Consider the following 16,423-nt stretch of genomic DNA (forward strand, 5'->3'; position numbering starts at 1 on the left):
GTTTGAGACAATTGATTGACATTTTACAAATGAAGTATTTACTATATGGTTCTCAGATTTTACAAAGATGTTCTGTAAGTTTGGTGTTGAAATACATTCGATTGTCCCTACTTGTGTTCTTGTTCACCACAATACAACACTCTTGATGTTTTGATTATTCCATTTTGATATGGTAAAGAGATTGTCAAGTAACAAGTGAATGTCCCTGAGCTCCGTCCGAATACACAGCTACTGATTTGTTTATTCTTTTGATTTGATCACAAGTTCAATTCTATTTTGAATAGTAACTCAAATGATTTCATTTAATCCATTGGTTAATTATGATCATTACCTCAAAGAAAAGTAACTAATTCTATATACTATCAGTTGGAATACACTTTAAAGGTTGAATGTTTGCATATTGTAATGCACGTAAAATTAACTGATGATACACATGGATCGTTGTCATTCTTAGTATTCTTTTCTCCCATTTAGAAACCAATCATGTTAACTTGACAAAATAGTAGACGCTATATGGTTAAAAATTTGATGTGTTTAAGCTATGTAGGTTCAAATCTTGCGAAGTTGAAATCGTGGGTATTCACTGTTGATGAGTCTCACATTAGGACGAAACGGTCGTTCAGTGACAATCCAAGTTTTCCATGATGGTCTAGGTTCAATCGACTCATGAATTCAACTATAAAATTACTATGCAGATTTGTTTGTAATATTCGTTTTTAAGGCAATTGCCTGAGAAAAAATAATGAAGAAAATAATATTTATGTACATTGATTAAGTAAATGTTGAAGCTTTTTTGATAGTTTATGATTTATCATAAAGTCAAATTAACATTACAATCGGTTAGTGCTCGGAAATTCAACACTCTAATCCGGGATTCAGTAGTCTAAGAGTAGTACGGTAATATGAATAAATTGGTTTTGAGTGCTTTTGGAGGTGTGAGGGCGGTTATCACTTCCCGGCTGTTCACAGCGTGGAAGGGTTCTTCTGAAAGTATCTGTAAAGGAAGTTGGATTAGAGGTGGTCTTAGTGACCTAAGGTCGTGACCACAGTGCCCAAGGGACATTTGCTTCAGGTCAGCCACACACGACCTTTTTTGTGTAATTTTCGTGTTAGTTCTTCACTTGTTGAGACAGAAATCCATGGGATAAGGTGAGGTGTGGATTTTTAGGGTCGACTTTTCCTAACCCCATCCCTCCTTGTGGGAAGGCGGCCTCGCTGTTATGCTGGTTGTCTGAAGGAAACACCTTACTGCCGTCACACCTCTGTACAGTCAACAGTACAACTTCGCCTTCGAACCTTGGGTTTGCTGCTTTTAGTCCTACCACTCTTCGACAAACCTGTCTGGCATGGTGGGACCTTGAGGAACGATTGTTCCAGCCAGTATAGCTGGATTGGCTCTTCATGATAGGCAAGCCCGACCAACACGTTAAGGTAGCTTATGAAGTATGGCAACTTGAATCGATGCATATATGTCCCTGATCCTACGTTGTAGCTGATTGACTGTAATATTCTTGAGGTATGAATGCTTTTATAGAGCTATGAATATGCACTGCTGAGAGGTTTTCTACCTGAAATTAGTTTGTAAAGAAACATTTACTTTCAGAATGTCATATGATGTGTATGTGACTTGAATTAAGTTAAAATGTATGAAAATAGAAATAAGATTGTTTGTTTGTGAATATAATTTGACGGAAGAGTAGATATCAGTATGATGAATAGCTACCGGTCTAGAAGTTCGTCTAATATTTTTAAAATATTCTTAAAGGTAAGTTACTTTTAATTCCTGAGGCAATATTTTGTTATTTATACAATACTATTCTTTTTAATAAGTAAATTAATAGCCTCAAATCAGATGATTGAAGAAAGAATCCTTCAGGAATTCTTCAAGCAATTGGAACAATTTATGACGAACTGACTGATCAATAAGATCTATATTTCTTTATTTGAACACATGAATATTGATACAAAGGACTACCGAATACATATGCACCACACAGATCACTAGATTTGTTTGTAGGCTACGATACTACCCAGGTGTCCAGACCGAAGCAGGTGGTTTACTTAGGGGGCCACATCCCGGAGCCTTCGACCTAAAGGTGTGATCCACAAGAAAGTGGGGCAACGTCAGGAGATGCAATCCCATGGTAGCCGGTCACCAAAAATTGGTTCATACGCCAATTGTTCCTTCAAGATACTGGAGCCCATGCGCTCCATTGGTTTGGAATCAGGGTTTCTCATCTCTCCTAGATGGACCCACCTACACGGTTGAAGCGTCGGACACTCGATTTTCGTCTTCTGAATTTCGTAAACAACAATAATGCCTCGGGAAGGCAGTGAGTATTACTTCCCTGACAGTGGTTTTATACACGTAGCCATGTGAGAGCATTTAGAGAGGGAGATTTAACTCATTCCACCGCCAGTCGTACCAGAGCATTTGGAGCCTGTCTTGATAATATGATAAGCTTCAATCTAAAGATACAGTAGTACCTGAATATTAATGTGTGCATAAAAACATTATAATCGTCGAAAGTGTGAATACTTCGTTGATTTCACTTCATGAATTTGTGTAATCAACGCATTTTGCATACTAAATTAGAACAACTTACATGCATAATGCAGGAGTTTCATACTACTTAAATTGTCCCCATCAACAATACTGTACTGTTGTAAACTGAATTATTTTAGCCGATATATGTGGTATTATATTGGTAATTTTATCCATCTATAACATTCACTTCAAAAATAATAAAGAAGCTTTCATACAAGGTTTTTAGAAATATGAGGATTGTAATCTACAGTACTTTTCCATATAATTGGGGCTCCACCTTGAGCCCCCCTGGGGCTAATGCTATTCCTAAGCCCAGATAAAGGAGGAGCATTGTGCTTGGGATTAGTGACCCCCATCCCATAGGAAACTAACTCACCAAAAAAATGCTAACCAGAAAAAATAATTCAAACTGAAAGTAAGGGTTAGTAATTTATTAACGTTAAATCTACAATTTAATGAATCTTTTCTTTGTTTTCCTTTATGGATATCTTAAAGCTTGTGATTAATTTACAGTTGACTTCTTAACTGAACACTAAATACACTTATGTCTTTTAGGTTCGAAAAGATAACAACATTCTTAAAACGACGGTTTGTTAATTGTCCCTCCATCCTCCAAGAAAAACGTTTTGTATTTTCATAAGCATTTATTTCTATCTTATTTTTCTCTCACTAAATATTTGTTAATGAGCAATTGTTTAAGCTGTTTACACTTGTTACCAATGTGTTTGTTAAGTATGTTGATGTTAGAAACAAAGTGTGTTTGATAATGTATGTTCGAAAATTCCTCGGATTCACTTTCCACTCTCTTTCTCTCTCTGTCTCTCTCTATGTGTGTGTATATATTTGCGCACTATTCTTGTTTAGGTTTGTAATTTGTTGCCAAGTATTGCCAAAATTTCACATTTTCTCTGTTTACCTTAACTCCCACCTACTTACCTTTCGAAAAGAAACAAACAAACAAACAATTTCACATACACTTATGCACAATCTGATGATAAGTTTGTGTTTTGTTCAGAAGTACACTTCAATGTCATTTTGTTTTTATCAAAGAAACCTTATGAATGATGACTGGGATTAGAATACTGAAACTGTATCAGTACTTATTCAGCTAACTGAAGAAGGTAGCGATCTGATCATAATGGATGAATGTGTTTATAGAAGCAACAATGTATAGGATAGTCGTTTAATGGTTCATGATTACTGTCCAGTTATTTTCTAGAAAGTATAAAACTGTAAATGGTTTAAAACTATCTACAAACAGGAATCTAATTTAAAAACTTTAGATCCACGACAGTCATCAGCCAACTAATTTGTAAAACTGGAATTATAATCATTCGATTTCAATATTATGAAGTTTTTGATTGAGATCATAAACTGATTGATGTTAGAACACCATTGAAAACCTGAAATCATTTGCTCACTAATGAGTAGCTTCATGAGGGAATTCTCGGAGTTCTAGTAGGAAGTTGTGACCAGTGAAGCTAACCCGTATCGGGTAAAGACAGTACAATGGGAGATGGTCGCACAATTTTGGAGATTGGTTGAAGTTAGACATTAATACCATTGAATACCGGATCAATGGTCTAGAAATTAAACATTCGCACGCGAACCAGAAGGCCCTGTATTCGAATCCCACGAGGTGGGATCGTGGTCGCACACTTCTGAGGAGTTCCACAATAGGACGAAATGGCCATCCAGTGATTACAGGTTTTCAATGATGGTCTAACATCAATCGGTTCATGATCTCTATCAGTGAATTAGCTTGTTAACCTCTTTAAGCTTGCACTCTAACACAATTACGAGATGTGTTATGTAATAATGTGTGTGCGCGTGTATTTTTAATGAGGTAACATTGCTAACTCCAATCCATCTATGATGACAATATTCATGATCAAATTTTGGAATTATTAATAAATTGTGTAAACTGTTTTTTTTCTCTACGTTTCTAGCTCAATTTGGATGATAATGTATGTTTCTTTGCTATACGGAAATTATGTTTTTCTTTTGCAATCATGCAATGCGTGTGTTCCTGCGTGTGCGTGTGTGCTCGTGCATGTGTGTGTGTGTGGGAGAGAGCTGATGCATGTAGTCACTTCTGTTAATTTACTTTTTTCCTAATGTAATAGGTTTTGATCTTAGGAATCTTTACTACTGAGTTTTGTTCGTTTCGATTTATAAAACATGTAGAGTTTTGATGTTCATGCTTGTTCTATTCTTTTGTAATATCCGTTTTATACATAGTCTGTTCAAGATAAATACACGAATTGAGATTGTAAAACGTCAATCTGAAAACGTTTTGAGGTGTATTAATCTCATATACTTACTTACTTACTTACTTACGCCTGTTACCCTCTATAGAGAATAAGCCGCCGACCAGCATTCTCCAACCCACTCTGTACTCCACCTTCCTTTCTAGTTCTATCCAATTGTTGTTCATTCTTCTCATGCCTGTCTCCATTTTTCAATGTTATGTGTTCTTTGGTCCTCCTCCTCTCCTTTGACCTTGACGATTCCATATGAGGTCTTGCTTTGTGGTGCAGTTGGACGCTTTCCTCAACGTGTATCCTATACTGATTTCTTCCCCCACTGGAATCTGGTGTTGTCCTCTCCCAGAGTAGATTTTTGTTAATAGTGTCTGCGTAACGGATTCGATGTATTTTACCTAGACAACTGTTAATAAACACTTTTATCTTTTGGATGTTGGCTTTCGTAGTTCTCCAAGTTTCCACTACATACAGTAGAACTGTTTTGACGTTTGTATTGAAAATTGTGACTTGTGTTGGTTGACAGTTTGTTTTCAGTTCTAGATGTTCTTTAATTGTACATTTGATGCTCTTGGTTTGCAGATACTCTCCTTCACATCTGCATCAAATCGATTGTGCTCATCAATGATGCTGCCCAGATGTGTAAAGGTTTTTACATCTTTCAAATCTTCTCCATCAAGTGTGATTCGATTGGTGCATGTTGATATTAATCTCATATATTTTCAAGAAAATATTCACATATGTAACAATACAAGTGTTTTATCTCCATATTCATTGTTCAGAACATGCCTGAAAAACTCTTAAAAGATAGTGTTTTCAGTTAACACATCAATTCACATCTATTGTCTTGTCATCGTATCAGTTCCCTTCAGGGGAAGTTTGAGCAAAGATTTTCTATTCAATCAAAACACTCGGTTAGGAATTAATCTTGTCACAGTAGGTGTACACAATATACTTCTCAGTTATCAATCTTAAAAAGGTAATAGTGTTTCACTAGAGATAATCATATCTAGATATTTATACAGTTCTCATGATTTATACAATACCTCTTGAAGCTAGTCACTAGTGAGCATTTGCTGATTAGTATCAAAAGGGGTTTTTGTGGATATTGTATTAATTCCAATGATTGAGAGCATCAGTCAATTGAAGCTCGGTTCAGGTAGAACAGAATGACTTATCTATTAGATGAAATATTTGTTGGGAAAAATGTGAATTATTGTTAGATACATAAATTACAATACAGCTTCCGTTGTTAGATCGCACACTTATTACTACTATCACCACCACTACTACTAAGGTGCAGATCGGCAAAGCAAGAGCAGCATATCTACAATTAAAGAATATCTGGAACTTAAAACAAGATATCAACCAACACCATAGTCAGAATTTTCAATACAAATGTCAAGACAGTTCCACTGTATGTGGCGGACGATCTAGACTTTGCAGATGATTTGACTCTTCTATCGCACATGCAACAACAAATGCAGGAGAAGACTACCAGTGCAGCAGCAGCTCCAGCAGTAATAGGTCTCAACATACACGAAGAGAAAAACATGATTCTCCGATACAACAAAACATGCACCAATCAAATCACTTGACAGAGAAGCTTTGGAGGATGTAAAAACCTATGCATATCTGGGCAGCATCATTGTTGAACACAGTGGATCTGGTGGAGATATGAAGTCGCGGATCGGAAAATTAAGAGCAGTATATCTACAATCGAAGAATGTCTGGGACTGAAAACAAACTGTCAACCAACACAAGTTAAAATTTTCAATACAAATGTCAAGACAATTCTACTGTATGTAATGGAAACTTGGAGAACTACGAAAGCTATCATCCAAAAGATAAAAGTGTTTATTAACAGTTGTCTATGTAAAATACATCGAATCCGTTGGGCAGACACTATCAACAACAACCTACTGTAGGAGAGAACAAACCAGATTCCAGTGGAGGAAGAAATCGGAATGAAGCGCTGGAAGTGGACAGGACACACATTGATTAAAGCATCCAACTGCATCACAAAACAAGACCTCACATGGAATTGTCAATGTCGAAGGAGAAGAGGAGAACCAAAGAACACATAACACCGAAAAATGGAGACAGGCATGAGAAGAATGAACAACAATTGGATAGAACTACAAAGGAAGGATGAGGATAGAGTGGGTTGGAGAATGCTGGTTGGCGGCTTATTCTCTATAGAGGGTAACAGGTGAATATGAATATAAATGATAATGATGTCTTGAAATTTTACAATATTGCCTTAACACTTTTATTCTGATCACTTTTTTAAAATCAATTTGCCTGTGAGTGCTTACGTCAAGTTTACACCATGGCTTTGTTATGTAATGTTTATTGATTTTTTGTTTGGTTCTCTTAAAAAATATTCTTTATTGTTGCTTTAGTAATTGGGATACCAATGAAGTGTTGATTTAGCTTTAAAAATTAGAATGTTCAAATGTAGATTTTATGATGTAGATTTATTATGTTATTTTAGCTTATGATTAATTTTTGTTTTTTACAAATGGGGAAAAAATTTAAGACATGGTAACATTTTGTGCGAGTTACTTGATTGTTAATGTTACTTGTGTAGTAATGTACATATGTCTTGATGTATGGTAGGTTGGAGCATGAATTTTACATTTGAAAATTTCAAATGATCATATATATGTCTGAATTGTTTACAATTGATTGATCACTCACTTGGTGGTGATCAATGTCATGTATGTCAGGTCCTTCTTTGTGCAGATCGAATGCTATTGACCAAGTTGCAACGTGGTCATTAGTCTCGACATTACATGCACTTGCTCGAAACCCGAGTCCAAATTTTCGTGTTGACTACATTCAATCAGCATCTTACCTCAAAATAATGGTTGAAGACTCTGTGTGACATGGTTCAGAATCGATCACAATGACGTCAGTGTATACACTATGAGATTAAAATCGCTTTATAACTTTCTTTCCACGAACTAATTCTTTCTTCTTGTACTATGTCCTGATATGCAATGTTTCTTCTATATATTACTACCACTGAATTAACTACTTTTATAAATCCGGTGTTCATCTTGTTGTGCTAATGAGGTACGTCAACTTGGACCGATCCATATATGTTCCTGGTCCCAAGTTGTAGCTGACTGACTGATTGATATTCCCTTATTTTGAATGACTAATAGAATTTGTTTAAATCACCAATGTGAAATGTCATTTTCACAGATTTTCATTTCATAGAACTGTATTACTTTTTTTTCTATCTGGGAATCTTCAATATTTCCCAGTATACACATTGATCATATTCACTTTTAAACTGTTCTTATTGTCCACATTATTCAACACCATTAGTTTGTACTTTTAAATATTTTTATTCCACCATTTGTTGTTATGCAAAGGTATTTTTTATTTAAAGGGAAATAACTTCCATTGGGTAATAAATTTTGTATCCAACCCATTGGTTACGTTATTTATTGTCAAGTAAAGTTGAAGGATATCAAAGTATAAAATTTTGATAGTGTGGTAGTTATGGTCATTTAGTAATAATAACTTAAATAAACACAACCATAATATAGTGTAAATCAAATTACGTGGGACGAACTTAGTCAGTCAGTCAGTCAGTCAGTCAGCTACAACTTGGGACCAGGAACATATATGGATCGGTCCAAGTTGACGTACCTCATTAGCACAACAAGATGAACACCAAATTCATAGAAGTAGTTACTTCAGTGGTAGTAATATATAGAAGAAATATTGCATATCAGGACATAGTACAAGAAGAAAGAATTAGTTCGTGGAAAGAAGGATACGAAGCAATTTTAATCTCTTAGTTTAAGGGAAGATAAAGAACGTATGCACCTACGCCATTGTGATCGATTCTGAGCCATGTCACCCAGAGTCTCCAACCATTGGTTACGACAGTCACGCGGACCCCAACCAAGTAGTCTGCATCTATCAACATGGCTCAGACCAGAAGTTGGTGACTTCAAGCACTGATGCCTTGTTTTGGTTTGGCCGCCCTTAACTTTCTTCTAGCCATCCTCAACACCAGTCAACATTGCGCCTCGTGGTAATCGGAGTTCAGGCATACGTAACGCGTGGCCCAACCATCTCAGTTGATGAAGATTCACAACCTCATCAACTGATTTACCATCATTCCCTAATACCCTGTGCGTCTAACCTCACTACTACTTACCCAGTGATCCCAGTCGATGATGACAATATTTCTAAGATATCTGTGATCAAATACTAGGAGCTTACGAAAATTTTATACTCGTAATGGTCACAAACTACTTAAATCATTCCATTTTGATTTTATTTTCCTCTATAAAATTAAGTTTACTAATCAATGCATGCTTTATGGGTAAATAAATGATTCCTTATAAATATTTTCTAGCTTATTTTATTTGGAGGAAAAAAAACAATTGTGTATCATTGTTTATATGGCTTTTAGTAATGTTACCCAGTGTGTATTTTATTCTGAAATTGAAAGTTTTCATTGTTACTATGGGGGAGTTTGTTGAGGTTATTGAATATCAATAAGATTATGAACTGAACGAATTTAAATTACCACTGAAAACCAGGAAGCACTGAGAATTTGTTCTTTCTTAGTATGAGATCTTCAAACTGTACACATCTATGGTTTCAACCAGGGACCAAATCTGAGGTTGTAATAAGAAATCGTGGCCAATGAATCTCAACCGTGTCAGATGTGACGTAGTCACTCACCGAAGACAATAGAAGATGGCTGGACACTATAGAATTTAGATGTGCAAACGACTGGATGCCGGCTCAGTGATCCTATGTTTTAAGCTCTCTCAGTAAGAACTAAAGTTGCCAAGTTCAATCTTGGGTGAGATTGCTGATGTAGACTACTGATAATTCCTATACAATCCAGTGCTTTCTAATTCTCATTGTGTATAATTTCAATTATTTTTTCTTCTTCTTCCATTTCAATAGTATCCATTAATTCAGATTTTTCAGTTAAAATAAGCTCAAACTGTAAGCAACACCACTGTCTTGTTACTATTCAGAAGTTTGTGTTTTTCTTAATCCTCTTCTTAAGACCATTGGCTATATCAGCTAATGCTTTACTTAAATAGGAATTTCTTCGAATTCTCCATTGCACAGCTGATATCAGTTCGTGATGAAAACCATAAATGTAATTTTTAACCCTAATCATCAACTGTAATTGAGAATTCTGACTGTTTTATAACCCTTATTTAATCCTATTCAGTGGGGGGTCTACTCTCAAGGTCATTTCATAGTTGCTCATAGGTTGTCCATACATTATAGTCTCACCAACAAATCTTGTAAAATGATTCTGTAGTTTATATGAATGCAATTTCTTTTCTCTCTCCCTTTTTCCTCTTCCCCTTCTGTCTATCTTTCCACTGAATATGATTGACTTATATAATTGTATTTCATTTCTCAATTGATATTGTGTGTTTATGTATTTGAATATTGATTTTGTAGACCGTTGTCAAACCATTAACTGATATACAAGTGGAAGCATTACACAAAGCATTTAATAAAGTTGCTGGAGATGATGGGGAAATTGATGCAGATGAATTACGTGATATATTGAATTGTGCATTTACTCGAGGTAAGACATATACATTCATTTTTTGAATGATCCTCTTTACTGAAGTAAATGATCAAAAGTATGACAAATCGAATTGATGTACGCACGAAGTTCTACCTTGTTACTAACTGACTGAACATTAGCGATATTCTTTTTTTCTTGTCAGATTGAAATAATCTATTTATTTGGCAATGTTGTGTTAACTAAACTGATGTTGAATTCATCAATCAGAAATCCAAATTGTTCCTACTTACTTACTTACTTACTTACTTACTTACTTACTTACTTACTTACTTACTTACTAACACCTGTTATCCTCAATGGAGAATAGGCCACCGACCAACATTCCCCAACCCACTCTATCCTGGGCCTTCCTTTCTAGTTCTATCCAATTGTTGTTCATTCTTCTCATGTCTGTCTTCATTTCGTGGAGTAATATGTTCTTTGGTCTTGCTCTTGGAGCCCCCTGGGCCTATTGCAGGTCCCAAGCCCTGATGAAGGAGGAGGATTGGGCATAGGATTAGCGATCCGATCTCGTAGAAAACTAACTCGCTATAAAAACGCTAATTAGAAGAAAATAATTCAAAATTTTTCCTATACACAAAAACAAAAGTTGACTTTTTGGAATCCTCTATATTTAACCAACATCGACTTAGTCGTCTCTTAGTACTAAGTAAATTTTATGCATTAAGATTCTCATATTTACTACGTATTGGGTTGATTGATTTGAAATTTTAATCGTAGTTGATAGTTATAGTTTGTTTCCTTGTTTAAGAGTGAGAATAAACATTGTATTGATTTTTTATGACTTCTATCATCTGGTTGTTCTAATGAGGTCTGGCAACTTGAATCGATACATATATGTGTTTGGTCCTATGTTGTAGCCGACTGACTGACTATCAATTTGCAGATTATTTACCATCCAACTATAAGAATATTGGAATAGTTTTTTGTAATTCCTAATTGTTCTATTCAGTCAGTCAGCTATTCATCAGTCCAAGTTGCTATACCTCATTAGCACAACAAGATGAACACCAAATTCATAGAAGTAGTTACTTCAGGGTTAGTATTATATCAAAGGAAGATTGTATATAAGGACATAGTACCGGAAGAAGAAATTATTTCGTAGAAAGAAAGATAGAAACTGATTTTAATCTCACAGTGAGTGTATACACTGACGCCACTGTGATCGATCCTGAGCCATGTCACACACAATTTCCAACCATTGGTTACGATAGTGACACAGACCTCAATCAAGTAGTCTGTATCTACCAATATGGTTGAGACCAGAAGTTAGTGACTTCAAGAACCGATGACACATTTTGGTTTGGCCTCCCCTAACTTTCGTCCAACCATTTCCAACACTAGTGAGTATTGCGCGTTGTGGTAATCGGTGTCCAGGTATACGTAACACCTGACCCAACCATCTCAGTCGATGAATATTTACAACCGGATCATCTGGTTCACCATCATTCCCTAATACATTGTATCTAACCTCACTATCACTTATCCGGTGATCCCATCAGATGAGAGTAATATTTCTAAGGCATTTGTGGTCTTATTACCTCTACCTTTTGCTCACATGCTTTTCAATAAAATAAGGATTTATATATATGTAAGTTTTTGTCATACCAACGTACTGAAAAATTCAATCGGTTACCCTGAAGTAGTCAGTTTAGATCTCTCATAGACTATCTTTTTTCAGAATGATGTAGAAGTCCATAGGTATCTGTAAACACATAAAACAATGTTCAAATATTTCGGTTTACCATAGATGTAGCTTTGAAAAACAGATAACGATGAAATAGAAAATAATTCTTGTAAAGTAATAACAAACCTACATAGAATTGTAATTCAAGTTGAAGACAGGTAAAATTTAGTCGCTAACGAATATGATACTGAAGAAGAACCCAGACCGATTATTTCCTGCTAATTCTTTCATACATGACATACAATAGAAGGAAGGAATCGTGGATAGAAATTTTACAAATCAATACTTCTAAAAGATGTCAGTATGTACATATTTTAAGAAGTTACTAACAATTGTCAGGGTATTATCTTATCATACTCATACGGACTCATCCATTGTCATTTATTTATTTATTTGAACACATAAATATTAGTGCAAAGGACTACCGAATACATATGCACCGCACAAGCTACTTGATTTGTTTATGGGCTGTAATACTACCCAGGTGCCCGGACCGAAGCAAGTGGTTTTCTTCTGGGGCCACGTCTAGAGCCTTCGACCTAAAGATCTGATCCGTAAGGCAGTGGAGCAACGTCATGAGACCCTGTCCCATTATAACCGGCCACCAACTCCTTTAGATGGATCCTCTATATCCACCAACCCGGTCTATGTGCCGGAAATTCACTTTTCGTCTTCTCAAATTTCGTAAACAACATTAATGCCACTAGAATGCTGTGAGTAAGACTTGTGTGGCAGTGGTTATATACGCTTGGAAATGTGAGAGCATTTAGAGCGGAAGAGCTGATTCTTCCTACCATCGACCTTACCAGAGCATTTAGGAGCATCTATTGTCTGTTGTCTTTTATTGATTTGTCATGAACTGTCATATAATATTCAGGGGTTATAAATGAATTTTTGCTCTTTGTACTGATAATGTTGTTTAGAAGGTCAAAAAAAGTTTTACTAACAAACTGTCCAACTCATACAACTGTAACTTCATCACCTTTGCTTATAATTGGTTACTATGGTGATATTTGAAAGGGAACTATGGTGATTATTGAGGAAGAGATCACAATAAAATGTTTTTTAAATGAAATAATTACCTTTGTTTAATATTTTGATAGGTTATCCGATAACTTTACATTACCATTATATTGCATTTTTTTGTATCTAACTTGTCTTTGAATGTAGGAATTGACCTTCAACAATTTCGGTATAATAGTAATCATAGTTTATTAGGTGGTTAGATTTAGTTGACAGGAAACTCAGCTTGGATTTCGTGCTAGTTAGCATACATCTACAAGGTGTACCTGTAATTCTTAGGTGACTGATTCTCTCTGTGGGGTTCGAACTCCCATGTTACTCAACTTCATAGTTCAACCATCTAACAGCTTGGTGTTCTTATATGCGTGTTGATTTCTATGCTGTGACTTGAACTATAGACTTCATGTCAAGAAGCATTCATCAATACATATGGGAGAATTCGATTATCATTGTCTCCGACAAAACACTTTTTTTATTATACTAGCAGTATTATCTTTTAAACACATGATAGTATACACAATAATAGTATTATAGTTGGTCGCTGCTATGATCATCTTTCAGTTCGTCTACTCCTGTGAGTCATGGTCAACTAATCATGCTCATTTTCTATTTCTAAAATATATCACCAAACACATAGTTGATTTCTTCTACGTAAGAGGGAATAAAATATTGTGCCATTCTATATAGGTAGTTCAATTACTTTCGTTGGTTGAGTGAACACCGAGAAAGTAACTTAAGTGTCATTGACAAACTTTGTACAATTTTAATGGTAATTATTTCTCAGAAGAGGTTTTGTGGGGGTTTTAGTAATTTTATAGTTGAATTCATGAGTCAATTGAAGTTAGACAACCATGGAAAACCTGGAATTACTGTACATCCTAGTGTAGGACTTGTCAACGGTGCGCATTCACGATCCCACTTCGCGAGATTCATACCCACAACCTATCAGTCCTGGGTACTTTAAATCATTTGATGTCATTAAAAGTCACACTTATGAACGTTAAACTTTATGTTACAAAGTGAATTCATCCACTCATTCCATTTGAATTTAAAATAATCTACTTCTTATGTTTTTACTTGAATATTATAGTACTGATTCCTTTTTCTCCTTTTGAAACTACTCATGAGTAGTAATGAAATATGCATAGATATATTGTCTAACATTTTAATAGTTGAATTTATGAGTCAATTGAAGTTAGACAATCCTGGAAAACCTGGAAGCACTATATGGCCATTTTATACTTGTATGGGACTTGTCAGCAGTGCGCATCCACGACCCCACCTCGCGAGATTCGAACCCAGGACCTGTCAGTTTCACGCGCGAGCACTTAACCTCTAGACCACTGACATTTATCAAATGGGATATTTTTTTAAAATTCCTTCTTTGTTTTTGCTGTAATTATAATTTATATATAAATATTATCTAATAATATTTATCGTTTTACATATATATCCTTTCTTACAAGACTCATTTGGTTGTAAGCTCAAAAATAAAGAGTCATCTAATTTGAATTAACCACTTGCAATTGTCACTGCATTCAAAGCTTCTTCGTTTTTTTCGTTAACTTACTGCTGGTTTGCTCGCTTTTCTGTTTCATTTTCTTACTTCTTACTCATCTAGTTGGTTTAGTGTAGTTTGTACAGGGTTGTGTACGTTTCCTTTCTTGTTTTACAATGTTGATGTAGGATTTGTACTTTACACAGTGAGCTACATTTGTTCTTCAATATTATTTCACTCATCATTATCATTATCATTATACATTTTGGATGATTATCAATGTTAGAATATCACTAAAAGGGATTAAGCAATTCAATTTGACGATAACATTACTGAAGTGATAAAACTGGTGTATGTTGAAACACAACTACTCATGAGTAGTAATAAAGTATGCATAGAAATATTCTCTAACATTTTAATGGTTGAATTTATGAGTCCATTGAAGTTAGACAATCATGGAAAACCTGGGAGCACTGAATGGCCGTTTCATCCTAGTATAGGACTTGTCAGCAGTGTGCATTCACAATCCCCCCTTGTGAGATTTGAACCCAGGACTATGATTTGATGTCTGAGTTATATTTCTCTGCTAAAACCGAAATCATAAGTTCATGTAAAGCATTCACTCTGTGAATAATAATTACCATTTCTTGGCGAGGAGATCGTGTTATTATATTCTCCTTTTTTTCTCTCTCTCTCTCTGTTTGGTTGACTTTTATGCATAAATGCTCTCGTTTTTATTGATCTAATAAAATATTACACTTTGGTTTTGTATTTCAATGCACTGCTATAAATTCACAAAACAATTTTTGAATAACTACTTTTCTAAAGAAATAATAAGATCTGTTTTAATGTACTTGGATAGTAGCTTAATGCAAGTAATTTTAGCAACTTTAATTATACTACTTTAATATATTAAGTAGTTTACAATTTTATTTTCATTTTTTATAATTTATGTTATTGTAGATTTTGCTTTTGATGGATTCAGTTTGGAGTCGTGTCGAAGTATGATTGCTATGATGGATGTATCCTTTTGTTCACTTTTAAAATGACTGTTTTTAAATATTTTGATTATCATATATGTAATGGGAAAGGATTACTCAAAGATGATGTGGTTTGTAATGGTTAGACCCATAATCTATTGTATAGGAGATAGATTCAGATATTATGATGATTTCAAGAGTTGTGTTCGTTGTTAATAATCATTTTGTTAATGGGAGGTGTGAAGTTTCAAAGACGCTAAATATCTCTTACAGATTTCGATGAGAAAATCATCCTCAAATTATGAAATATCTCCGTGAATTACCCAACAAAACAATTATCGTGTTCTCATCCGTGACTATATTCATGACAGATTTAGTAGGAGATTCTGTTGAGAGCTATGAAAACATACAAAACACTTCAACTCGAAACTGAGTACGCACCTTATTGATGTCGTTGCAAATTGTTAGATTTTAATTTAACAGTTTAGATTGTTTCCTTTTTACCTGATGTAACTTAAGTTTAGTTTTGCTTAATTTGAATCAGTTATAATATTTACATATTGTTTATAACCATTATAACTATCTACACCTTAACTCAGTCATTTCCTGATAGGTCGATCGTTCTGGTATGTTGAGTTTTACGGAATTTCGGAAACTATGGGATCTGTTACGTGTTTGGAAGGTGAGTAGATGATTATCAAATATACTTTGATGATATTTACTATTAATCAAGTAACGTCTTATGTAACAGATGGTTAAATGTACTCTCCATCATCTCTTTCAGTGTTGATTTGTAGTAGAATAGTGGTCAATAACCATCACTTCAA

General features: G+C 34.9%; 1 protein-coding gene across 1 annotated transcript in view; it reads left to right on the top strand.

Moving 5' to 3' along the window:
* The window catches only part of CAPN9_7 (calpain 2, (m II) large subunit), a 68,005-nt gene that overhangs the window by 40,128 nt on the left and 11,454 nt on the right, over window positions 1-16,423 (top strand). The window contains exons 11-14 of the mRNA XM_051215297.1: window positions 4,498-4,515; window positions 10,276-10,405; window positions 15,580-15,638; window positions 16,210-16,278. Coding sequence (XP_051068506.1) covers window positions 4,498-4,515; window positions 10,276-10,405; window positions 15,580-15,638; window positions 16,210-16,278 — 276 coding nt within the window. The remainder of the gene's footprint in view (window positions 1-4,497; window positions 4,516-10,275; window positions 10,406-15,579; window positions 15,639-16,209; window positions 16,279-16,423) is intronic.

The sequence above is a fragment of the Schistosoma haematobium genome, chromosome 2 (assembly GCF_000699445.3).
Source record: "Schistosoma haematobium chromosome 2, whole genome shotgun sequence".
In the NCBI taxonomy this organism is placed as follows: Eukaryota; Metazoa; Platyhelminthes; class Trematoda; order Strigeidida; family Schistosomatidae; genus Schistosoma; species Schistosoma haematobium.